Source organism: Ovis canadensis, chromosome 6 (assembly GCF_042477335.2).
Source record: "Ovis canadensis isolate MfBH-ARS-UI-01 breed Bighorn chromosome 6, ARS-UI_OviCan_v2, whole genome shotgun sequence".
Taxonomy (NCBI): Eukaryota; Metazoa; Chordata; class Mammalia; order Artiodactyla; family Bovidae; genus Ovis; species Ovis canadensis.
The window spans coordinates 85,382,824-85,409,696 of NC_091250.1; the positions used below are offsets into that span (position 1 = coordinate 85,382,824).

The 26,873-nt window shown below is 39.9% G+C and overlaps 2 protein-coding genes across 25 annotated transcripts in view; one reads left to right on the forward strand and one right to left on the reverse strand.

The window, feature by feature from the left end:
• FIP1L1 (factor interacting with PAPOLA and CPSF1) overlaps window positions 1-2,686 on the forward strand; it is a 68,332-nt gene extending 65,646 nt beyond the window's left edge. For all 18 annotated transcript variants that reach the window (XM_069594123.1, XM_069594126.1, XM_069594125.1 and 15 more), the window contains 2 exons: window positions 1,453-1,590; window positions 2,376-2,686. In XM_069594123.1, coding sequence (XP_069450224.1) covers window positions 1,453-1,590; window positions 2,376-2,523 — 286 coding nt within the window. In that variant the 3' untranslated portion in view covers window positions 2,524-2,686. The remainder of the gene's footprint in view (window positions 1-1,452; window positions 1,591-2,375) is intronic.
• The window catches only part of LNX1 (ligand of numb-protein X 1), a 257,811-nt gene that overhangs the window by 767 nt on the left and 230,171 nt on the right, over window positions 1-26,873 (reverse strand). For 5 of the 7 annotated variants that reach the window (XM_069594115.1, XM_069594117.1, XM_069594114.1 and 2 more), the window contains 5 exons: window positions 17,019-17,153; window positions 13,354-13,531; window positions 12,133-12,361; window positions 4,617-4,775; window positions 2,843-4,216 (listed from right to left, as the gene is read on the reverse strand). In XM_069594115.1, the coding sequence (XP_069450216.1) occupies window positions 4,081-4,216; window positions 4,617-4,775; window positions 12,133-12,361; window positions 13,354-13,531; window positions 17,019-17,153 (837 nt within the window). In that variant the 3' untranslated portion in view covers window positions 2,843-4,080. Of the gene's footprint in view, window positions 1-2,842; window positions 4,217-4,616; window positions 4,776-12,132; window positions 12,362-13,353; window positions 13,532-17,018; window positions 17,154-26,873 lie in introns of those variants that run through there. The other 2 variants (XM_069594118.1, XM_069594119.1) reach the window with 1 other exon arrangement.

The following is a 26,873-nucleotide window of genomic DNA, read 5'->3' on the forward strand; positions in this document are numbered from 1 at the left end:
GTGTGTGCATATATATATCTATATATGTCTGCATATATGAATACTTTTAAAAATAAAAATGTATCGCAGGCAATAACAACTTGGTCAGCAATATGACTTGGCATTAGGTATAGCACTCCTGAATTATCACTGTTGCTAAGAGACAATTAGGTTGATTGGTTTTTATATGGCTTATACTTCCACCTGATTCTGTTTCCTATTATTCTCTAAGATTCCTTAGCATCTTGATGCTGTGTACAAATTACTAATTTAATAATTTGTATTACACAGAATATTTCTAGAAACCATAGCTCTTTAGCACACAGTGTTCCAAAAGATACTTTTATTCATTCTAAAAGAGTTTACTGATATTAGGCTGTAGAGAATGTTGGCTTGTATGCTAAATAAAAAGACCTGAAGGATTAAGAAAAAAACAGAGTATATCTCTATTTTCACAAAAGGACCTGAAGAGAGGTCTCAGGAGGTAGGTAAAGATGATTATGCTTGTAACAAACAGTAGCCATCAGTCCCAGTTTCCTTAATCCATTTTCTCCAAGATCAGAAAATGGAGGTGCAGCTTAATATGGATTTGAAGTTATTCCCATGGCCACCTCTCCATCCCACCCCCAGTGACATAGACACAGTAGTAGTGTTATCAGGATGTCGGTATTCAAGTGTACACAGGCAGTTTTCAGCCTGCATTTTGTGTGGATATTGTGGAAGTTGCTTTGGTGTCACACTGTTCTTAATGTTTGTACTGCTTCTTTAGATGAATATACTTTTTATGTGATTCAAAATCTTAAGAACCTTATCTGTATTTGAAAGCCAAATATTTTTAATAATGTTTTTAGAATTTTAACTGTCTACCTAAGGTTTTATAAATATAAGAGTTTTGGTTGGAAATCTGAGATAAGCAAACATTCTTTTAATTCTAAAAACTAAAAGTGAAAGTGAAAGTCACTCAATCGTGTCCAACTCTTTGCGACCCCATAAACTACAGTCCATGGAGTTCTCCAGGCCAGAATACTGGAGTGGGTAGCCGTTCCCTTCTCCAGGGGATCTTCCCAACCCAGGGATCAAGCCCAGGTCTCCCGCATTGCTGGCAGTTTCTTTACCAGCTGAGCCACAAGGGAAGCTGCAAATTAAAATTTAAATCAGTTTCAGCTCCCAATTTTTTAAGAAAAACAGCATTGTTTTTGTAAAATTTCTTCCCTGTAACAACTGAAAGCATAGAAAAAACTTGATCCTTTTACATAATGTGTAATTACTGTATATTTTGTATTGTATTAGATCTAGTACTAATTTGGGAGCAGCATTGTTTTCTTCTCAGTTCAGCAGACACATACTTTGCACCTGTTCTGTTTAAGGTGCTAACATGGGGACTTCTGGACTCAGGTCCCCTCTTTTATAATTTGAAGTCATTCAGAATCAACAGTCCAGCTGTCAAGAATACTTGTTTCTGTTCTGTTTCAGTGATGAAGAACGATACAGATACAGGGAGTATGCAGAAAGAGGCTATGAGCGCCACAGAGCAAGTCGGGAGAAAGAAGAACGACACAGAGAAAGACGACACAGAGAGAAAGAGGAAACCAGACACAAGTCCTCTCGAAGGTTTGCTCTTTAATAGTGAATCAGTTTGAAGCCAGGCAAATTGATTTGACTTCAGGAAGTAGAAGCAGACATTGCCACTAACCACTAGAACATGTATGTGTTCCTAATTAGAAGATCAGGAATAATCTGTTAAAATAGTTGGTTCTTTTACAGATTTCAACAAAGACCTTGAAATCTAACAAGATTATGTTTAATACCCATAAGCCAAAATTAGCATGAAATGAAAAATATATATATGAAAATTAAACTTACTATATTATCTTGTTGAGCAGGAGGGAATTTGTCATGAATCAGTTTTTAGTAGTAAATATTATTAAACAAAGCAATGTTCAGTTTAATCAAAAAACATTCAGGGCCCTGTAGTCTCAAAAAAAAGCATTACATTTTTAATGTGTATTGTTTGCATGAAATCAACTCTAGAAAGTATTTCCTGTTATGACTTAGTACTTTAGTTTCTAATTTGTAATTATTCTTTTAGAATACAGTATATGGTCCCTACTGGCCCTCTCGGCACAGTGGGCATTGCGTCAGTCTCATAATCTAAAGTATGTGGGCCTTACTGTTCTAGTCTAACAACAGTGAAGGTGAGCATTAAATGTAAGTATAAGCCCAGAATAGAAGTCACATAAAATGTGATTACTCTCCAAAATATATTTGAGGAAAAAAAGTATTAGGTTATTTAGAACCCATTGCTCTCCCAAGAATTTACCTAAAGTGGGTTGATTTGTCACTACTTATGCAGGTAAACATTTTTAAGAAAAATATGCCTTTCTTTTTTCCTTCAGCAATAGTAGACGTCGCCATGAAAGTGAAGAAGGAGACAGTCATAGGAGACACAAGCACAAAAAATCTAAAAGAAGCAAAGAAGGAAAAGAAGCTGGCAGTGAGCCTGCCCCTGAACAGGAGAGCACTGAAGCTACACCTGCAGAATAGGCGTGGTCATGGCCTTCTGTGTATAGTAGTGCCAGAAGTAGATACTGTAAATCTTGTTATTTTTCTGGATAATGTTTAAGAAACTTGCCTTTCATCTTGTTCTGTTAGTATGAAAAGTTAATTTTCTCTTCCAAAATAAAAGAGTGAGTTTTTCATGTTAAAATTTTTGTCTTGTAATATTTAAAAAATAAAAAGGCAGTAATGACTTTGTATGGAAGAAAGTAATGTGAATGAGTTACTCAGCAGAGAATTTAAAGAGCTCTGTTTAGCTGTGTACATACACAATCTCTGATAAAAGTCAAGGTTCCCTCTTGGCCGGTTTTCTTTCTTTCTTTCTCTTTTTTACAGCTCAAGCAGGCGAGATTTATCGAGCAAGCAGTACACTTTCGGGGCAAGAGAGTGGGCCAGCCCCCGCAGAAGAGGTCTTGGCTGGTTTTCTTGACTTAATCAAATACCAGTCTCTTATGAAGTTGCACTACAAAAGGCATCAAAAGGTACCTCTGCGTATTGAGATTAAAACTAGTCTTTTCTCATCACTGCTGTGGCACTGTGGTTTTGCATATTAAAGAACTCTTACTCAGTTTTGATATCACAGCTTTTTTATAGCAGGTTTTCAGTGTTCTAAATTTGGGTTTATGGTGAAACTAAATGGGGAAGTTTTATATCCACAGTAATAAAATCTAATGGCATTTGGGTTGCCTCTAAAATAACTTGTAGTTTCTAGAGAGCAGGCACATGGACAAATATCACTGTGACAAAAATTTGAATTGCCTCACTGCCATCTTCTGTGAGCCAAACCGGGGTCAAAGTGGTTTGGCCTTTTCTTGATGCTTTTTCAAGGCTTATTGGTTGAGCAGCATGTTGGGTTTTTATAGTTACTAGCTATATTGTGAATGAAAATAAATAACAAGAGCTTTAGTCATTTTCTGTAACATTTAAGAAAATACAAGTTTACAAAATTCTGTGAGCATTTTTAGGGATAATCCATAGGAAGTGTTTGTCAGTGAAGGTAACAACATGGTTTTAAAAGAATGAATTACTAGGAACTTTTAAATAGTGATGATAGAAATGTACTTAGTATCACATACTAAAGGACAGCTATATAATTTTTAAAAAATATTTATTTCTCATTTGATGAACACTTTTCAGCAGTGCATTTTTATAATCCCGTGTCTGGAAATTGTTTTTAAAATGCCCATAATGAATGCTTTACAGACCTCAGCACATACCAAATTTTAATTAAACTGTATGATTTGAATTCAGTGGGAGCATACAAACCATGTCAGCTGTTGAAGAGCTTTATAGTGAGTAGAAAATTTAATCTTAAAGCTGTGGAGTAATGAGAAATGTTCCACACTGAATAAAGATTTTATATTTTGAGAATTATATTTTCTGAGGTGTAATTTGCTTTCATTAGATCCTACTTTTCCTGATGTTAAAGTTTAGTATTTTTACAGTATAGCCTTCAAATTAAAAAAAAAAAATTGACAAGATAAATACATTGTTTCAACTTAGCTTACTTGTGATTTCCTATTTTTCTATAACCCATCATTCATTCTATAAAAAAGTGCCAGGCCAAGAAGCAATGGTGAGAGTTATTTTTCCTTTAAGTTCTTTTAGCATCCTTGCCAAGCAGGCATGTATCATTCCTGTTGTACTTCTACCATTGACAGCCAGAAGAATATCACCACATCTAAAAAGGAAATAAATAAACAAGGTATATGATTAACATTCTGAGCCATAGCTGAAGTTAATGCAATTTTTATGGTGGTCCTCGTTTTTGCTACGCTTGTCAGTTTTGATTATATTACTTCTAAGATTCTCCCCACATCCATCACTTAAATTCTATCAAATTGTATTATTCATCTTGTTTTAGGAAGAATTCTAAAAGTAGCAGAAGTTGCTGTATGGGATCAAGAATAACTTAATTTTGGATTTCTTGGGAATGGAATGCTACATAAATGTTTAAAGTTTATGACCAATAAAAATAGGCATAATAAATATTTGCCTTATTTCAAATGGGGCCAAGCTTTTGCACATAAAAACCAGAATCTTTGAATATAAGTGTTTTGTTAAGCAGTCATTATTATTACCTAATTCTTCCATCATTGTATGCTGGTGTTCCTTCAACAATGGATTTGATAAAAAAGGGTTTGTTTCCATTGTATTCTTCATAACCTCCTACGATGCAGAAGCCTAGACTTCCAGCTGTATTTCTTCGTAATATAACATCTTTACAGTTATACAGGTACCTTAAGTAGAACAAAATCAATGTAAATCCACAGTTAATTTGAACTCATAGTAATTACTGTGGTTCATCTCCCATTCCCTTTATTGGCATTATTAGGGTTAATAACACGCGATGGGTCTCACTCAAAATTGTCATAGCCCAGTAACCTTTGTGCTAAAAAGCTGGCTTTTTCTCATTGAACTTTCTAAACACCCTTTAAAAAATGAGGCCATCTATTTATTACATTCTGTTTATATGTCTACTAGGAAAGATTCATTTTCCCCTTGAAGATTTAACCCCTCAATTTATATTAAAAAGTTAGTTATGCCTAAATCTTTACTGATAAACCACATTCAAGCATACTTACAGTACCATTTTTTTTATTATAAATAATTTTTAATGAAGGAAAGTCTTTGAATAAATGGTTAATCTGAAAACATAACTGTAATTAATGCATTTCCTGAAGTATTATTTTGACTTAATCAGTTTATACATAGTTCTACATATTTGATAGGTTATAGAGAAGCATGCAGGCCACATAATATAGTGAGTGGAGATTGAGGTACATTTAAAGATAATAAGAATGATTCATATCGAAGGGGGAAAAAAACCAGCGGTAAACTGAATAGCAAGTTATAGTAGGAATAGGAGAATGACCACAGGTCTTCTGTAAATGAGTAGAACCTTCAGCTAAAATAGAAAACTAGATTGAGGAAGCTGTTCCTTTATTATTCAGTGGCAATTAGATCAGTGTTAACATAGATGCAAGCTAAGTACAAAACTGTGTTACAATTATGACAGGTATATCAGGAGCTGGATTTGACTCCAGAATCCCCAGGCCAGGAACTGTTTTGAAAGGAAATTAGCATTTTCATGTTGGTAAAAATCAAGATACGGTGATTTTGTTTATAAACTGTACATTAAAATATTAACTGATTTTTGAGAGACCAATTAAAAAACTCTTATGAAATGTTTTAAGTGGTAAAATTTGTTATTGTTACCGACCTTGCTAATTAATGTAACAACTTTTTCTTGGCATTTTGACTCCCATTTGAAGTAAAATAAGATTTGGGTTTGATGGTGGGTAATTTTAAAATGTAGTACTAAAATTCAACTCAGTTTTTTTGTTTTGTATCTGTCATCATAGAGCATTTACAGTAATCAGTTTCACTGAAATGACAGCTGAAATGTATTGATTTCATTACATGAAACAACCATGTTTTTACTGTAAAATGTTTATCTGCTGTATTTCACAGTAAGACTTGATGTTAGTAGGTGCACCTTACAGGAGTCGTGGAGTTTTACACAGTGGCACCCTAACAGCTCATGTTCATAGCAGGTATTGTTCCCCAAACCCCAGAGCACTTACGTTCTCACCTATGCCAGTACTTGGGGGAAAGCAGGTGGGTGCTTCTTATCCAAGGTTATGACCAAATATATCTCTATATTCTTTAAAATATATGAATGGGTACAAAGAGCAGTACTCAGAAACTTTAAGTATTTCTCATCCTTTTGACTGTTTTTTCATTAAGTATCCCCTTGACTCTTACTGAATATTTTATCCCATGTGGACACGCTATACAAATAATCATCTAAAATTTTTATGTACCAATAGAAAATTTTCAGCATAACGTTAAGTCACAAGTGTGTCTTTTTTCTTAGACTCTTGTTTTGATATGGGTATACCATGTTCTGAGCACTTGGTATATATCAGTGAACAAAACAGGTGAAACCCCTGCCCTGTGTAGCTTTATTCAAGGGAATTTCAGTGTTACTAATTTTATTTTATCAAGTGCTTTCCTTCAGTTAAGTGTTTATTTCATTATAGCAGTGAGAACTCACTATGTTAAACTCTCAGAGTCAGATCTTGGTCAGTTGGGACTGAGTAAGTTTTAGGGCATTTTTTCCTTAAGTTGAATTACTTCACTCTCTACTGGGAAATGTGGCAGCTGTCTTGATCAATGTTGAGGATATACCCTTGAGAAATTAAGTTAATTTAAAATCGAAATTTAAATGTGAGTTTTTTTCCTATTCTCAGTTCTCTAAATTTAGGCCTAGTTGTGAAGATATGTGGAGAAGGAAGTGGCAACCCACTCCAGTACTCTTGCCTGGAAAATTCCATGGATGGAGGAGCCTGGTAGGCTACAGTCCATGGTATTGCAAAGAGTCGGACACAACTGAGCTACTTCACTGGTTCACTGGTGAAGATTTAGCATAGTGCAAAGAATAATGATTAGATCTGGTGACAGAATGCCTGAAGAACTATGGTCAGAGATTCATAACATCATACAGGATGTTATCTGCTGTATCTCACAGTAAGACTTGATGTTAGTAGGTTCACCTTACAGGAGTCATGGAGTTTTACATCCCCAAGAAAAACACAGGAAGGCAAAGTGGTTGTCGGATGAGGCCTGGAAAATAGCTGAAAAAAGAAGAGAAGTGAAAGGTGAAAGAGAAAGATACATACCCAACTGAATGCAGAGTTCCTGAGAATAACAAGGAGAGATAAGAAACCCTTCTTAAGTGAAAAATGAAAAGAAATAGAGGAAAACAATAGGATGGGAAAGACTAGAGATCTCTCCAAGAAAATTGGAGATATTAAGGGAACATTTCATGCAAAGATGTGCACAGTAAAGAACCGGAAACTGCAAGGATCTAGCAGAAGAGATTAAGAACAGGTGGCAAGAATACACAGAACTATACAAAAGGCCTTAATGACCTGGATAACCACAATGGTATGGTCACTCACCTAGAGCCAGACATCCTGGAGTGTGAAGTCAAGTGGGCCTTAGGAAGCATTACTTAGAACAAAGCTATGGAGGTGATGGAATTCCAACTGAGCTATTTAAAATCCTAAAAGATGATGCTGATGAAGTTCTACACTCAATACGCCAGCAAGTTTGAAAAACTCAGCGGTGGCCACAGGACTGAAAAGGTCAGTTTTCATTCCAATCCCAAAGAAAGACAATGCCGAAGAATGTTCAGACTACCGTATAATTGCACTCATTTCACATGCTAGCAACATAATGCTCAAAATCCTTCAAGCTAGACTTCAGCAGTTTGTGAACCACGAACTTGCAGAGGTACAAGCTGAATTTAGAAAAGACAGAGGAACCAGAGATCAGATTGCCAACATCTTTTGGATCATTGAAAAAGCAAGGGAATTGCAAAAAATCTTCTGTTTCATTGACTGCACTAAAGCCTTTGACTGTGTGGATCACACAAAGTGGAAAATTCTTAGAGTTGGGAATATCAGACCACCTTACCTGCCTCCTGAGAAACCTATATGCAGGACAAGAAGCAACACTTAGACATGAAAAAACAGACTGGTTCAAAGTTGGGAAAGGAAGTACGTCAAGGCTGTATATTGTCACCCTATTTATTTAACTTATGTGTAGAGTACGTCATGTGAAATGCCAAGCTGGATGAAGCACAAGTGGAAATCAAGATTGCCAAAAGAACAAACACCACCACAATATTAGCCTCCAATTAAAAATTTAAAAAAAAAAAGATTGCTAAAAGAAATACCAGTAACCTCATATATGCAAATAACACCACCCTAATGGCAGAAACCAAAGAGGAACTAAAGAGTGAAAGAGGAGAGTGAAAAAGCTGGTTTAAAACTCAACATTTAAAAATGAAATTCATGGCTTCCTGTCCCTTCACTTTATGGCAAATAGATGGGGAAACAATGGAAACAGTGACAGATTTTATTTTCTTGGGCTCCAAAATCACTGCAGTGACTGCAGCCATGAAATTAAAAGGCATTTGCTCCTCGAAAGGAAAGCTATGACAAACCTAGACCGCATATTAGAAAGCAAAGACATCACTTTTCTGACAAAGGTCCATATAGTCAAAGCTATAGCTTCTCCAGTAGTCACGTATGGATATGAAAGCATGAAGAAGGCTGAGCACTGAAGAACTGATGCTTTTTAATTCTGCTGGAGAAGACTTGCAAGAGCATGACTGAATTTTAAGGACTCCCAAAAAGAACCACACCTCTAAATGTCAGAGTGCAGACTGTTAACCCTTTTGCTTTCAAAAATTACTAGAACGCCAACTAGGGATCATGGAAACAAATGAGAACTCCATGTTAAAACTGAAGGAGAGCCACCAAAGGCAGTGAAAGTCAAGATTGTAGATGGAAGTGAGGCTGCCTATACCAGGGGCTTGCAAACTAAGCCCGCAGCGCCCTGAGCCCATGGTGAGTGCCCCTCTGATGTGCAGAATGCCATTCCGCAGACAGCACCAGACCCAGTTTGGCCAAGAAGAAGGGCATGAGTGAGGCAATGAAAACCCAAACAGATAACCCACACAGGATGCATGGCTGGAAATGCAGGAATTAGCAGCCTGTCCTGGTGGTAGGGTGGGGGAAGGATGTGTACTGTGAGTGAGTGGCCCTGCAAGGCAGATCTTAATTGGCTTGGGAGAAGTAAAACACACAACTCTTGTCATAAAGAGATGTTTCTACCACCTGGAAGATGGTCCTGATTTCTTCCTTTGATTATGAAATTCCAGCAAGTAGCCACTCCAGGAAAAATTTAGCTCAAAAGAATGAACCAGTAGAGACACATTATTTAAAAAAAAAAAAAAGAAAAAGATGGAAAGTAGCAGTAAAAACAGTAACGGACGAAAAACAACTCACCAGAAAAATGCTGCCACAGAAAAGAACTGCCACTATAGACAAGGAAATGTGTAACACCAGCCCTTTTCCCATGAATTTAAAATATTCCTGAAACAATGGCTCTTAAGGCAGAGACACAAGATTCCAAGGGGTCAGTAAAAGACAAGATGAGAGGGAAAGGGTTGAGAAGAAAGAAGTGGAAGAGAAAAATATATAGATGAATGGCTGGAAACTTTGGAGTATGAAGAGGCGCTCAAAGAAAGTAGAATGAAAGTGAACAGATGACAATGATTCAAATGAAAGGATACAAAAGAAAAAGATGACAAATACACGTCTGAACTCCCTGAAAAGAAGAACCCAGATAACAGAGAACATTTATCTTGAATGTTAGATGCAAAGAGCAAGCCACATGGGGAAGTAAAGAAATGAGACGGACCTCATTTCTCCACATCACCTCTCAGTGCAAGTCAACAGTGATGCATCACCTACAAAGTCCAAAAAGAGGTGATGAGATAGTTTCACAACCAAGTAACCTGTCACAGGGCTGTACAGATGCAGCATGATTTCTTTAACCAGTTCTTACCGGTAGTGGGCATGACAATACTACAGTGAGTATCACTGTACCATATGAATTCTTTTCTCAGCGTTGTTTGTGAAAGCCAAGAGGGAAACAACCTAAGTGTCCACTACCGATAGGAGTGGCTGAATCAGTATAGCACATCTGTACAAGAGAATACTCTCAGCCGTGGAGAAGAGGCAAGCTGATGTGTCCTGATGTGAAATGATACCAGTGTATATTTGTAGATTTTAAAAAGTATGGTATAGCACATAGTGTGTGTGTTACCACTGTATGTGTGTACATCTGTACCTAAACCAGGGGTCAGCAAACTACAGCCCAGCCCAACACCCAATTTTATAAATAACCAGCCATACCTATTCATTTATGTGTTGAGCATTTACTGTTTATGGCTGCTTTTGCACAACAGCAGAAATGAATAGTGGCAACAGAGACAGACAGACCCTCCAAACCTACACTCTCTGGCCCTTTTCAGAAAAAGTTTGCCAACCTCTGACATCGACACTCCCTGAAATATTACACAAGGAACTGGTAACCGTGACCGCTGTTGAGCAGATCTGAAGGGCAAGGGCTGGGAGAGTCACTTTCAGAGGGTCACTCTGTTAGCCTTTGGTGCCTGTGCATGTTCACTTTGCTTATTACGTGACTGCAAGGAGATTCGTGGATGAAGGAAAACAAGAATTGCCAGGGGTGACAGCAAACCAGTGTTGTCATTTCATGCTTTCTATTCTTAAAGGAAATGAGCAAAGACCAGGTTAGACTTCTGGCAAGAGCAGGGAAGGGACCTTCCTGGTTGTCCAGTGATCAGAACTCTGCAGTTCCACTGCAAGTGGGGTGTGTTCGGTCCCTGGTGGAGGAACTAAGCTCCTGCCAGCGGTGCCACAAAAAACAAGGGGGGGAAGTGCTGTGCCAAGGTCAGGGGCAAAAGGTAGAGGGAGAGAAAGCTATTCACTCGGTTGTATTTGGACTGAAAAAAACATCTCACATTTATTGTGCTTTACATGAATGAATGAGGAACTTCAATTGTATGACATAGCTTTCAAGTACAAATATACTTCAAAATGATCTATTTTAGCAGACTGCAGGCTTAGATTTTTTTAATATAACTTTAATACTCTCTTCCACTTAGGCTCAGTTTTAACATTTTTAAAGATTTTTAAACTCAGTGCTCAATTTTCAACCTAAAACGTACTCATTGTAAAAAAACATTTTATTAAGTGAAGGCTCAAAAAGGAATCCTGGTTTGTATTTAAGATAAGGTTGTTTTTTAAAACCTCATTTAAAAATTAGAGGCCAACCTATTCCCACCCCGCAAATGTACTCAAACCAAACATCCTACTTTCATTCATTTAATCCTCTGCCAGCATGTTGGCATCAGCAACGCCCATGTTTAACATTGAAATCACACATTTGGGATTTTTAAGGCGATCCTTCTCGTAGGCCAAGAGTTCACACTCTGATGCAGGTGAGCAAACCTCAAGTTTATCTGTCCTGTGAATGTTTGATTTCTGTATCTAGCCCTGAGCAAGGTTGCTCCCAAATCTTTTCCTGAACTTCTAAAACACTTAACTGGCTTCCCTATAAGGCTCTAGTTATGTCTCACTGGAATGACAACGCAGCCACTTCTTGAAGGCTTACACAAGAACTTCATAAGCGTAGGAACTAAGGAGAGGTGATCTGAGCCAGACCCTCAATCAGCACATGCCCCAGCATCTGGGCAAAAGGAAAATGTGCTGCCGCGTCGCTTTGTGTCTAGCCAGGGCCACCCAAAAGCTGGAGAGGGAAAGCCGTGGAAGAGTTTTGCCTCTGCAAGTTCCCAGCGCTGCCGCTAGCCAATTCGGAAAAGGGGACCTTCCCATGGCTCCAAGGTGTGTGAATACAAGCCCCTTCTCCCTGTTGGCTGGGCTTCCTGCTGCATGTATGACCCACACCACTGTACATGGCAGTCCTGTAAGCTCCTCAACAGAAGTGCCCATATTCAAGCCTTCATTCCTGCCTGAGGATTACTGTGTTTTCAGTTACAAAAGGGAAGACGAATTGTTTCAAGTAGACCCACAATCACACATGGGTCTCATTAAGATTGTTACTGCCCTGAATCAGCCCGAGAGTGAAACAGTGGTCTACGAACTATAATTGTTTCCTTCCACACCTCCCCAAGGATGTCACATTGGAACTCACCGCGGTAATTCCAGCCACATGACCCACGAGGGGAACCAGTTGCTGGGTGGGGCTGTGTCGTGGTCAGAGTCCAGGGCTGCCAGGCTACTGTCATCTTCCTGGGGCTCATACTCTTTGACTTCCAAAGCTTTCAGTACCACCGAGGAGGACGTGCTTTTCAATAAACCAACTGCCTCACTCCGGCTGACCTCGGTCAGTTCAATCCCATTCACATTCAACAAAATATCACCTAGGGGCCAGAGAAGCAGAAGCCATTCTTGGTGAGGCTACAAATGGGAACTTCTGCTGGAGAGGATAAAGGGGCAGGGCTGACTGGGATGCGGAAACGTGAGGGCAAAGGACACCCTGGTGACATGAGGTTGGTTCTCACATAGCAAATTGTGAGCAGTGTGCATGTTGCAAGGTGTTGATAAATTTGTGTGTGTGTGGGGGGGTGGTTTCTAAACGTACGTGTTGGTATTTGGCTCTTGCCTTTAGAATGGGGGGAAGGGAGGGAAGACAGAAGGGAGAGGGAGAATGAGAGGAAGACAAAATAGTCACATTCACTAATCAGAGAAAACCTTTTTTTTTTCTTCCCTGCCCTCTCCCACCCCCTTTATTTTTAGCACAAAGGCAGAGCAAGGTGGCAAAAGCTTACACAGATCCTGGCATGTAGTAGGCACCCCATAAATACAGATTGAGTGAATAAATAAGCTTCCCATGAGATTGGACATCTCTTTACTTAGAGTACCCTAGATCACATTAAGATTAAAGTAGTGAAACACTTCACCGACGAACAAGTATCTGGCTCAGTATTTTCACTTAATATTCATTCAATCAAATCATTTTCCTATCCAACCCATAAATACAACAATTCACAAACAGTTTCATCACTGGTCATTCTAGCAAAGAATCACTTAGAATGAACAGAACCAAATTACTCCACTTAATGGAAGCAGCTTGCTCATAACTGCAGTTCTTCCCTATTAATGCTTGGCATCCTTGGCAGGTGCTCACTTTCCCAGCAAGCAACGTGGCCCACAATCAAACCACATGAACCAAGAAGGGTGAAACCCAGTCTAGCAACTATACTCAAACCAGTCATGGTCAATGAGTAAGAGATGTCCTGGCCAGATCACCCTCACATTCTCTTGTTAATTTCTGGAAACAGCTAATCCAGGAAGCCACACTAATTCCTTTTAACACTCTGCTGCCCTAGTTCCTTAAGTCTCTACTTTTTACCTGTTTTTATTCTTCCATCTCTGCTTATGACTCCTCCGGGCTCAACACTGATGACATAGATTGGCAAATCCCACTCTGTGTGTGATGCGCCCCCTGCAACGGTCATGCCGAGTGATTCACCAGGGTCTTTTCGGACACTTACCACTTTCTCATGACAAGTGACCACAGGATGGAGGGGCTAAAGGCACAGACAAAAAAAAATTATATATATATATATATATATATATAGCACATTTGTTCACAAGTGGGTTTGAGTTGCTTACATACAAAAACTACCAAAGTTGCATAAATGTGATGGAGGTTCTTGTCTTACGGAGAGGAAGGGCGGGGAGGGGGGAAGAGTTGGAGGGAGAGAGACGCAGAGAACTCACTTGGTCCTCACTACAGAGTTACATTATCCCAAATGCCATTGGGTGACTCGGAACATTTACATTTCAAATAGAGAAGTAAAAAAGGGAAAGAGGAATAGGGTGGAGACCACTGGAGAAATATTAAGCAAACAAAGTGAACTGCACCCAAAATTTTTCATGTGACTCATTTATTCCTGATATAGTGAGTCAGCATTTCATGAAACGCTTGTCACTCATGAAGATCAGGACCTTTTTCTAAGTTAAGAGTAATCATATTTAAATTAAATGGCCTCAGTTTAATTTATTCAGGTAATCACAGAAATCCACAAAGAAAAATAATGAACTTCATAGATACTGTGCTCTAAAAACTCACCAATATCTGGGTTTTCTCCAGCTGACAACTTTATTCTTACTTTAGCGTTCTAAATAATGTGCAGTTATGCCCTTTAATTTTATTACATAAAATATGCACATTGCATAATACACATTGTATTAATAGAATACCTTCTAAAACAAGAGAACTGTGATTTTGATTCAACAGCACAAGACTGAAAACATCAAAGCCATACGCAACATTATCTTGAAAGCATTAAGAGTGAGTCAAGGAATATATATCAGTGAATATATATCAATATATATTTTTCTAAAAAGTTATTCTCTTTCCTGCTTGGGCAGTGACCAAGCAGATTAAGTCAGCATGTGCACTGCAAATCAATGTAACACCTGATCAAACCTCAAGGAGGTCTATGGTTCAAAACATAGCTGATAGTTCTATCTAAAGAAATAAAAATTTTTTAAATTTGACAAAAAATCACGTCACAGAACAAAATGTAAGCGTGCTTCTGAAATAAGAACTTTTATTAGCTTTTGCATTTTCATAAAGGAGCTCTGAAAGAAAAAGTGGTGGAGGTGAGTACTGGGCAGGGCAGGGATAGGTGAGAAACTATGCTTTCCATCTTTTGAACTCGGTGAATATATTATGTATTCAGTAAACCAAATGGGCTATAGTCAAACTTCTGTAAATTTGATGGTTTTCATAATACAGAACTAATGCTTGCGTGCACAGAATCAATTTTTAATGCTTCATTATGAAGCAAGATAAACCTAGGATCTTTGCGCATTTATTACCTCATGATTTCCTATGGTTTTAAATAACCCATGTCTCTTGTAATGGTTTTATTATATACAGTAATGCCATGTGAGTGTATCCCTAGCACTGAGCATAGCATTTAACACATTGATGACAATAAGTATACATCTGTTGAATAAATGGATGGATAAACTGCAAGTTGGCACACCTTGTTTTTGATAGTAATAGAATAATAATTAAATTGGAAATTAATAATTATAGCAAGGTATATGCTGCAATTAGTACTTCTAACATCGGGGGTGTGTTTATATAAACCTTAGAACTTTGAAGTGCCCTGTAGAGACTGGTTGTGTAGGTAAGCATTAGTTCTCCCCCACAGAGGTAACCATACTGTCAATCGTCCTTTAGCTTTTCAATTGCCTAAAAACTTCTCTATTTCACAAATCTTGGTTTCCCTTCTTTTGGTATTTCTTTGAATCATTAAGTGCCTGCTTTAAAAAAGCCATATTACTTCCTAAGCCAAAAAAACACTTGAGTAGGGTCATGAAAAACTAAATCATCAAATGTCTACATGTTTTAAATATACCACTGTGTGTATGTGAGGGGGGGGGGCACATTTCAGAAGGCAGATAGAACTATAAATTAAAATGAAAATAATTACAAGTTCCCACTAGGCCAGTCTGTTATGTATGTTTTCCAGAAACTGGACACATGACAGAAGGTTGCAGCAAAAATTTGATCAGATTACCCTATTTCCATGATTCATGATGGTTAGGTGGAAGGGATTATAAAGCCACAGTGCTGGTGGAAGCCACATTCTTAGTGGTTTAATGAACCAGAATATAATATGGTCTAGTTAACTCACACTAAAACTTTAAATAAATAATTGAGCTAATAAGCCAGTTTTCCATTAACAGATACCATTGGTTTAGTTTAAACACTAATGGTATTTATTATCAAAAAGACACCAGGTAGTCATTATCCATAAAAGGTTTTAGCAGGAGGTACTTGGTTTTTCTAGATTGCTTATTGTAAACAAACCTAAAATTTATGGATTTATGGCTGGCTGGCTGGCTGGAGGAAGGCGAGGTGGTGTAGCCTTGCAGGCTATGTAGTTAACAGTATACAAAACAGATATTCCAAAATAAAAAATCTGCATACGTTGCTCAAAAACTCCAACTTGTGAGTGATTCCAAACTGAAATACAGCCCGATATAGAATGTAGGCATTCCTAATATCTGTTGCAAGAAGAATGGGCTACCTATAAGAGTTTAGTGACAAGTGATTAATGAAACCAGGTCTCAGGAGAAATGACAGCTAGAAACTCATTGCCATCACGGTAGGATGCCAAGCCAAGGCATAGGACTAAGCAAGGTTTGTGTTACTTAGATACCCATCCAAATGGGGAGGGTACAGTACTTCCTCAAATAAAAGCCACACGCAAAAGTACACATTGGCCTGAGTCACCTCACTTAAAGATGCTACAAATTGCTGACCTGAAGGAGGCATTCTGCCTAGAGAGGCATTCTGCTTCATCCACAGTGTTTTAAAGTTTTTCTGGAATTGAAAACCATAAGGGCATACACTCTAATTTGTCCCAATCCCCACTACTCCCTAATGTTACCTGAACTTGAATGTTTTTATTATCTTCCTGGGTATTCTTGCAAAAAATAAACACTAAAAATAGAAGGGGGAAACAACCCTGGTGGTCCAGTAGTTAACGCTCATGCTCCAAACCGCAGAGGGCGTGGGTTTGATCCCTGGTTGGGAAACTAAAATCCTGTCTGACTTGTGGTGCAGCAAAAAAAAAAAAAGATAGCAGAGAATCATTCATTTTCAGGCAGGTTGGGTACTTCAAAAGCCAGAAACCAAGCCACCTTCCTCATTTCAACATAAATGGGAACCATCCTTAAACAAAACGCCTGTTTTAAAAATAAGACATCCATTTGGCTTAGACTAGAAATTAGGTCCCCATATGAGGTCTGGTTTTCACGATCCAGTTTCAAAACACTCCTGTACCTTTCCCTCTCCTCCTTGGACAGGAGACACCTGTTATCTCACCAGGTCGCGAAGATGGGATTTGGGGCTTTTGTTTTTTACAAGACAAGTCAAACAGTGTTTAAGTGATGAAGTCCAGAGATGACACTTAGAAATGTTCAAGTGTGTAGGATTCCCAAGAAAGAGCTCCCTGCAGGACCAGTGGACATATCCCGGCTGGGCCTCACCTTGGGAGTGTTGCTCCTGGCCCCTGGCCCTGGGGACTGGCTGCCGTTGCTGTTCCAGCTGGCTTCCTGAAAGATGTCAGGACTCTGCCGCCGAACCTGGCGGGACACGACGAGGTGAACACGCCTCTCACTGGCCTGCGTGATGAGACACAGGCGTTAGCCACTTGGAGCTTCCATCCTAAACATCCAGCACCGATGACTTACCGAGATGTGAGTCTGGTTTTACTTTTCTTTTTAACTTTTTGTGTTGGGGTATAGCCGATAAACAGTGTTGTGATAGTTTCAGGTGAGCAGCAAAGGGACTCGGTCAACATATACCTGTATCCATTTTTCCCCAAGGTTTTACCTTTTTTATGGAAAAAAATTATTTCTCACATTCTCCATGATTATACCCACTTTGTAATTTGGCAAGACCTTGAGTTACTTCCTTTATCCCTGTACTTTAGGTAATGAACATCACTTCAAAGGGAGAAACTAAGGAATATTTGACTCATTCAACAGTCTTTGAAAAGACACTGTTGGGCATTGCTAACTTATTTTTAATGAACTGCACACAAGCCACAACTGAAGAACTTTCCAGCTAGAACAGAGTGTGCTGTGTAAAGTTGTAGCCTAGTTCAAATCCCAGGCCCAAGGTCTAAGACCAAAGGTAAAGAGTAAAGGAAAATGGAGTTGGTGATGGCAACACTGCCACTGCAGGAATACGAATCCTGTGAGTGACAGCCTCAAACATCTGAGTATTGGAAAGGATGAGCATTTCAGAAATCTGAGGATGACAGCAGGCTCTAACACAGCCTGATTAAAGCCCTTTGCCTTGATCCTTTTTTTAAATGTAACAGTCACTAATTGTGTTGACCAGTCCTCTCTGCTATGTACCCTGACAAAGAGCAGCTGCACTGCTTATTAGGAAGGTTGATTCCACACCATAAACCTACCAATTGGCTCTCTGCCGCTATTTCACTTGTGTCTGAGAACACATGGGGTCATTATTCTAGAACCACTGACTACAGAGGTTCCAGAACTGCAGGCAAGATAGAGGAAACCTTGGACCTGTGAAACATACCTAACAAGGCTCCCTGATGGCCCAGGCTGAAGGAGCCTGCTGACCTCCCTGTCACTTGAATAAAAGCTGACTGTAGCTGAGGCATGGCTGGATTGGATTGGAAACCAGGAAAGATTAGGTTTGGGGACAAGGGAGGTGGAGAAGAGAAGACTAAGTTCTAGGCGTTTTCCCTCTACATCCCCTCCCCTAGCCACCAGCATCACAGCACAGGTGGATAGCGGCCTACCTGCCCTCTTCCTTCACAGGCACAGTTCTCAGACCATGGACAAGTCAGGTCATGAAAAGAGGCCATGGAAAGTCCATGTTCTTCTCCATGAGCTCAGACAATGGGAGTGGAGTTGTTCACTTCCTGCCTCTCTGCCTCTTCTTTCCCGTGGCCTGTAAGTCACTCTCAGGAACTAGGACCTTGTTCTAAAATCTTAAGCAATGAGAACCCCACCAATGAAATCAGATCCCTACAGTCACCTAGCCCAAAACTTTGTGGCTTTACATTCTTCTATTAATATCTCAGGACTCTTTAGAAACGTAGAGGTCATCAGCTGGGTGGTTATAAATTAGATGAATGTTAAAAAACAGCTGCTAAAGTACAGTGCCTGTTGTAAACATCATGGTGGATGGTGGGCCAGCATGACTCATTACACATACATGTAGAAAACCCTACAAAGAAAGTTTAAGTCCTTCACTCCCTCTCCTTCATATCAAGCTTGATCATCACTTCTGCTGCTCTGCCCAGTCATCACTTACATACTCGTCTCCCCTGCTCATTTGCCTATCTCGAATTCCCTGGTGTTTCTCATCATATATAAAGCTTGTGTCAGACCAGGATAAAAATAACAAGGCCAGGAAACAACAGTGAAGTAAGCTGACATGAAGAACTATGGTACTAGCCAACTAAACTCAATTCTTGGAAGAGGATTTTGTAATAGCTTTTTCTTTATACTGTAAGCCTCACTTATCCAAATGAGGTTATCTCTAGGAACCTTTTGAAGCAAAAGTCACTAAAAGATAAGAAGTGGCAAACATTCAAGTCAAAACTTCAGCTGCTGAGTCCAAATATGCTCTTTATCTTCAGGGAAACTCCAACGTTTTGAAAGATCTTGGTGGTAGGTTTGTGTCTAGGCCCACGTGCTGTGCTGTGTTCAATCTGGACTAGCAGCAGCTGCAGGCCTAAGCACCTAATAAGAATTGAGAAAATCAGAGACAGATTGAATCAACTCACTAGGCAATATCCCAAATGCCAAGGAGTAGCCTGTAAGAGCTATTTAATTCACATTTTCTAGCATGAATTTCTCACTGGATTTTCAAATGCCGGCTCTGGCAGAAATAACACTCCAATAAATAACCCTGGTATCAACTTACTTGGAAATAAATTCCCTGCAAGGCTAGATCCCAGGCTCTTACCAGCCACCTTATAAATTGCTCTCAGAGAGATGCTATTTGATACTTTTTCTTTCCAAGTATTTGAAGTTGAAGGTGGAAAATGGGCTAATGTGTTTATCCTGGCTTTAACTCTCAGGAGCAGCTGGATTTAGGGCTGAGAAACAGCCCTTAGCACCAGATAGCCTTTCTTTCCACTGGTTGAATGTAGTGTGAATGTGGGATGAGTGGGAGAAGGAGGGGGATCATAGAAAGACTGAATGAAGGAGAGAATGGCAAGAACTGGCTTATTTCATACCCATATAATCTGTGCCAGGAGGAAGGGGGGCAGCAGACCTGTTGTTTAAATAACTCTCAAAAGAAGAGGGGGCCCTGCTTCTTTCTGGCATCTCTTGGGATGCTGTAATTTGGGCAAAAGAACTGTTTAACAATTGCAACTCAAGTAACAGACCAAGCTAGAGGTAATTTTCCTCTCCTCTCTTCTCCCCCTTAAGTGAAGTCGCTCAGTCGTGTCCGACTCTTTGCGACCCTGTGGACTGTAGCACACCAGGCTCCTGCATCCATAGGGTTCTCCAGGCAAAGAATACTGGAGTGGGTTGCCATTTCCTTCTCCAGGGGATCTTCCCGACCCAGGGATCGAACCCGGGTCTCCCGCATTGCAGGCAGACGCTTTAACCTCTGAGCCACCAGGGAAGCAAGCCCCTTCTCTTCTTTAAACAGTCTAAATTTTGATCCAGACAAATTCTGGACATAGAGGTTACAAGCTGCACAGTCTGACTGCAATACCGTATTTTTTCTATTCTAACCACCCAAGCCTTAACTTTCTCTTCTGCCTTCCTTGGTTAAGGGGAAGGGATTCTAATGGCCTCCACCTTCTCCCCTGTGGACCTCCACTTGCTGGCAGGCCTCTTGAAAAACATTCTGTCCCCATGGTTGACAGGTGTCTGCTTTAGACTAGCCTCTAAGAGCCCTGGGGACAAGGCTTCTGCCCTCAGGGGGTTGTCCTACTTCAGGAAAAGTCTGAAGCAGGTGCCAAGAATGAGACATGAGTAACATACATAAAGGTCTCCTGAAGTGGGACCAATTACTCCTAGCTGAAAAAACAGGACAAATCTCATATTCAGAGAAAACCAGAAGGCTAAAACTGAACAGCATTTCTCATAGAAAAGCTTGTTTGCTTTTGTTTCATTTAATGACCTCTGCTCTTTTGAGATTTGACTCAAAGCTGCCAATCATGTTTATATGATGAGAGTAAGCAGAGGTCACAAAAGGCAAGCATAGTCCAGCAGCCTCATTTATATTTAGCCCTTTTTAAAATAATACAATCCCATCCCTCATAGCTAGAAGGAAGAAGAGTCTGAGAGTGCTACTCTGATGTTTCCCAGGGCAAGCATCTTCCTTTGTGTTCAGCTTAGAAATGGTTCTTTTTTCTACAAAACCCACTTCAGTTGATTGTCAGGATGCAACAAGGACCAGGCTCTTCACAGTGTTCAGTTCAGTCGCTCAGTCGTGTCTGACTCTTTGCGACCCCATGAATCGCAGCACGCCAGGCCTCCCTGTCCATCACCAACTCCCGGGGTTCACTCAGACTCACAGAGTAGAGAGGTGGAAATCAAAGACGCCACTGCACCAGGGGCCAGGACAGATGTTCTACAGAGCTGTGCCCAGAGCAGAGTAGGACTCTATACTGACCCACAGTGGCATGGTCTATATGGAGGCTAGTTAGGGGAGAGCAAGAGTTGATAGACTATCTGTACTTAAACGTATGGTGACCAAGCCAAATTCTCTACCTATTCATGTCCAAAACACTGGAGTTAAACCAAATGCACGCTAGCATTTGCTGCTTTATATGTGTGTGTGTGTGTGTATATACACATATATACAGACACATGTATACATATATTTATACACACACATATTTAAGCATACATGTGTGCATGCTAAGTCGCTTCAGTCATGTTTGACTCTTTGTGACCTATAGACTGTAGCTTGCCAGGCTCCTCTGTCCATGGGATTCTCCAGGCAAGAATACTGGAGTGGGTTGCCATGTCCTCCTCCAGGGGATCAGCCCGACCCAGGGATCGAACCTGCATCTCCTGTGACTCCTGCATTGCAGTGGATTCTTCACCGCTGCACTGGGGTAGCCCGTATTTTAGCACACATATATGCTTAAATAAAACATTTGGTAAACTGTAATTTGTGTGGGTTTGGTCATTGCATTGACATATTAGCTTCAAAAAATCTCAAGACTTACCACACTCCTGCCCCCTCAATGCTGCAGAGTATCATTCTATACAAAAGCCTGACACAGGGGACTCTGAACTGACTGATGGGCAGCCTGCTTCAATTCCCCTCCAACTCCTTGCCATGTTGTAACCCGGTGTGTGCGTCAATGCATCCAATGACAGTGAAGTCACTGTGTCCCAAGGTGGTGCAGGCCATTTTTAGACAGCACTAATTAGCAAGTTTGCCCTTAGGTCGAATTTAAATTTGTCTTTCTCTTGCTTGCCCATTGGTTCTAGCCATGTCCTCTCAGGCAAACCCAATCAATTTCCATGTGACAAGCCTATTTGAAAATAAATCTCATGACCTTCCCTTAGCTCTTCTCCTTTCCAGGTCAAGGATTTCTAGTTTCTTTCATATTTAACAAACAAGTCTCCTCAAAAACATGAACTCTGAACTCACTCTAATAAAGCTGAGTTGGGTGTGTATAAGAGAATTAGACCTAGAAGATATAGCATGGTCTGACCAGCAGAATAAACTGTTTTTGGATGGACCAGCTGCACCCAGGACTTCATTTATGGAGTTCCCATTCTGTCATTTCACATATGCATAAAGACTGTCTCTGTTCTATGGGGCCAAGAACTCCATAGGTGTCTGTCTTGGTTATTGCTGCTTAATTGAAAGATGACAGGGAGTTTCCCAAGATGCTGCTGTGAATACATCACAGCAGTGCAGCCTGCCTCTGAGATCACGTGTGGCACACAGACCATACACAGCCATGTAGGCAATAGGAGGCATCCGAACAGGGTTACCCACTGATATGCTAGCAAAGCAACAGTTTTCAGCTGTTCCTGCTGACAGAGCAACATACTTCACGGTGAGGTACAGAAACAAAATCCTTGCCCGAAGGTTCTGCCAGTGAGCAAGAGAAGAGCTGAGAAACAGAAAGATGTCTCCCTACAAGGAAACCCTCCTACACTGTTGCTGGGGATGTAAACTGGTGCAGCCACTATGGAAAACAGTACTGCGGTTCCTCAAAAAACTAAAAATAGAGCTACCTATTGCTTTGTCAACAAAGGTCCATCTAGTCAAGGCTATGGTTTTTCCAGTGGTCATGTATGGATGTGAGAGTTGGACTGTGAAGAAAGCTGAGCTCCAAAGAATTGATGCTTTTGAACTGTGGTGTTGGAGAGGACTCTTGAGAGTCCCTTGGACTGCAAGGAGATCCAACCAGTCCATCCTAAGGGAGATCAGTCCTGAGTTTTCATTGGAAGGACTGATGCTAAAGCTGAAACTCCAATACTTTGGCCACCTCATGTGAAGAGTTGACTCATTGGAAAAGACTCTGATGCTGGGAGGGATTAGGGGCAAGAGGAGAAGGGGATGACAGAGGATGAGATGGCTGGATGGCATCACTGACTTGATGGACATGAGTCTGAGTGAACTCCGGGAGTTGGTGATGGACAGGGAGGCCTGGCATGCTGCGATTCATGGGGTCGCAAAGAGTCAGACACGACTGAGCGACTGAACTGAACTGATGATCCAGCAGTCCTACTCCTGGACTTATATCCAGACAAAACTATAATTCAAAAGATACATGCCTGCCTGTTCATAACTGCACTATTCACAACAGCCAAGACATGGAAGCAACCTAAGGGTCCACTGACAAGATGAATGGATAAAGAAGATGTTATGTATATACAATGGAATATTACTTGGCCATAAAAATGAAAAAGACCATTTGTAGCAACATGGATGCACTAGAGATGATCATACTAAGTGAAGTCAGACAGAGAAAGACAAATATCACATGATTATCATTTACGTGTGCAGTCTAAAGTGACACAAATAAACTTATCTAAGAAACAGAAGCAGACTCACAGATTCAGAAAACACACTTGTGGTTGCCAAGGGAGGGGTTTGGAAGTTTGGAATCACTTTACTATATAGCAGAAATTAAAACTGCATTGCAAATCAACCATGCTTGAATAAAAAAGTTAAAAGAAATCTCTCTCACTGGGCAGTAAGGTGGGGGCTCCAGAATTACAACTCCGGGTTGAGCTCATGGGGCAATGTTAATTACTAGTCTGTATAACATGAGCTTGGTGAAGGCAAATCCGGTATGTCGACTAATTCACCATTGAGACTTTAGCTCCTGGCACATAGAAAGCCTGGCACAGTCTAAAGAGAATTGTGAATGTCTTTTAGATAGGCAGCAGCCACTTGAGCTAAGGGTGACCAGAGTTGTGCCAAGAAAAAAGGAGATTAAGGAGGCTTGAGGAAAAGTGATGAATAGGACCTTAGGGTTTGATGAGGGTAGAAGAGGAGATTTGAGACAGCAATTTGATCTATTTTTCCCACTAGACTTTAGCTCCATGTACATCTTTATGTTCCCAGAAGTGTATTTTTTAAGTGCTAAGAGATTAACAACGGACAGTCTGACTAATACAGGGTCAAACAGATGTCAATGACAAGGTCAAAATAAGAATTTAGGTCCTGAACCTCAGCAGAATGACCTAAGTCCTCAAACGCCATTTCTTTTATGGCAACTGGAAGTTACTCTGATTGATTTCGTTCCACAATAATAAAAAACAAAACAAAATCATGTGTGGAGACATGAGAGGTGGGGAAGGGTAGTGAGAGTTGGGGAAGGATGGTGAAGTTTCGAGATCCCCTAATATTTGCAGTGTAGCTAGGCAGAAGATTCACTCATAACATTCTGAGTCATGCTTGAACCATGAATGCATGGAATCTGGAGTTTTGTGTTAAAAGTCATTTGGACTCTAAGAATTCAGCTCAAGAAGAATGTTTTAAAAATCTACATACTGTTTAGTCTTATGTACTTTAAATTTACTACCATGCCACATTAAGAAAATTTGTTTAAATAGGGATTATATTAGCTGCACTAATCTGTAAAACACATATACACACACAGAACTCTTATTTCATTGGCAATTCTTACTGGCTCCTGGGGACAAAAGTCCTGCCCCTAAGCTCAGGAATTGGAACCACCTATTTAGAACAAGTGTAGGTAATGTGAGTAGTCCATTATTATTTAATTTCTGAATCTGTTTAAAAGCCTATTATATCCTTCTAGAAAGTCTGAAGAACCTGGTTGGCAGTTGCTCTTTAGTGAAATAACTTCTCACTTAAACATTAATTCATGTGAAAGGGAAAGAAAATCACATAGACCTATATTAACGAGAGCTCCTCTTATCACAACCTCTGCAAATGGTTTTGAATTATTTCAGCTTCTGCATCAAGTATGGCAAGTTGGCTAAGAAAAAAGGGCACAAAGGAGATACTCGAATTTAAAATCCATCATTGCTTTCTTCATTTATTAACTGTGTATACATTTGAACTCCTAGATATGTATTCACGGATTCAGAATTGCAGGTAGATGAGAGCATCTCAAAGCAGGTATAACTCTCAGCAGAAATCATTCTCATATTGAATACTGGATGGATATACGTGGAACCTTCCAGGTTTGGGATGCTGAGATGGCCCAGGGTCTGAAATCTCTGGCCATATTTCTTTGTTCTATTATTTTAGGTATGACACCAGATAGTTGTCCCTTTCATGCAGAGATTCTAGTCATGATGCTCAAAAAGCTAAAATTGACAACAGAGAAAAATAAAGTTGTACTAAGTTCTAAATAAGTCAAGTGCCTCATACTTGAAGCTTCCATCTCCACCAGGTTTCTCTCCAAGAGGCGATCAACTTTCAGCCTAACTCTGGGGTCTGGTACTTAGGGCTTCTGCTGAGTAAGCCAAGGTTAGGGTTCTACATATGTAAAGTTGGTCAAATTTAAAACAGTTGTGGCTTCTCTGTAATAACTTTTCCCTGAAATAATGTAGAAAAAGGTAGAATGCGTGGGACTGTGGGTAAAAACATGACCCAAAGGGCATGTTGTCTGGGAATTTCTTTGCAAGACAAACATGATTCATGGAGTGGACACACCAGGCCAGTGCAGCCAAGGATTGGTTGGAAATTTGACTCTCAACTTTTGAAGGGCATTTGGTTTAATCCCCCCAGCCGGGTGTGTGTTACAAGTATCTCATGAATAAAATCCACACTTGAGGTCGCTTAACTGAGTTTGCTCAGCATTCTACTTTTTCCATTTCTTTTCCAACTCATTTGGCCCAATTTTCTTCCCCCTTCTTCTTCCCCTGCCTACAAAGCACATTGGCTTTGTTTGGTAAGCAGAAGACTCTTTTAGGAAATCCCACTGTTAAGCAAGATTTTATTTCATAAGTTAACGTTCTCAGGGAAAAAATTTTTTCCTCTTCTGTTACTAATCTACAAAAGTCGAATGCCATGTGTAATCAAGATTTTTCCAAGTGACATGAGTAAGGGAGTTTTTCTTTTGTCTATTGCGAAGGATAGTTGGCAGGTGATCTTTAGACTGTGAGCTGCACAAACTGACCTGCAGAGGGAGTTGACAAGTATAACAGGGAAAAAACTGATGATCACCCAAGAGTCTGCTTTTTAAAGAGAAAAGGCATGCTGAGAGTACAGTTTCTTAATAAAGACAAAAAGCAGGGCTCTTCATTTTCCATGGATTAATATTTTCATAAACATTGTCTATTTCCTGTTCTCACCCATTGGTACATACAGGCTAGACTGCCTGTTCAGTGCTGACTTGACTGTATTTGGGAAGAGATGGGAAGGTAGTCTAAGCTCTACAAGGCCAGGACTGCGTCAGTCTCATTCACCGTTGTCCTACACACCTCTTGACATTTAGAAGGTGCTCAAACAATAATAACTGAACAAATTCAAAGGGGACAAAAAGACTTTTGCCTTGGGGAAAAATAATGTAAAAGTGGATTTGGTGCTTTTTCTTCAGTAAACGGTTTGACAAAAAATATCCCTATGAGATATTAATGTGTGAATTATATAGCAAACTCCAGGAGACAGTGAAGGACAGGGAAGCCTGGTGTGCTGCAGTTCATGGGACTGCAAAGGGTTGGACACAACTTAGCCACCGAACAACAACATAACCTGCTAAATTTATTCATTCAAATATTTATTGAGTGTCTCTACTACCAGACATTTCTCTAACTGCTCAAGGTAAAATACTATACTATACTATGCTAGATTGGCAGGTATTAATCAAATAATTTGTTAGTAGCACATAAGATTAGAGGATATAGAATTGAGGGTAGGGGATGCTACTTTAAGCAGGATGGTCA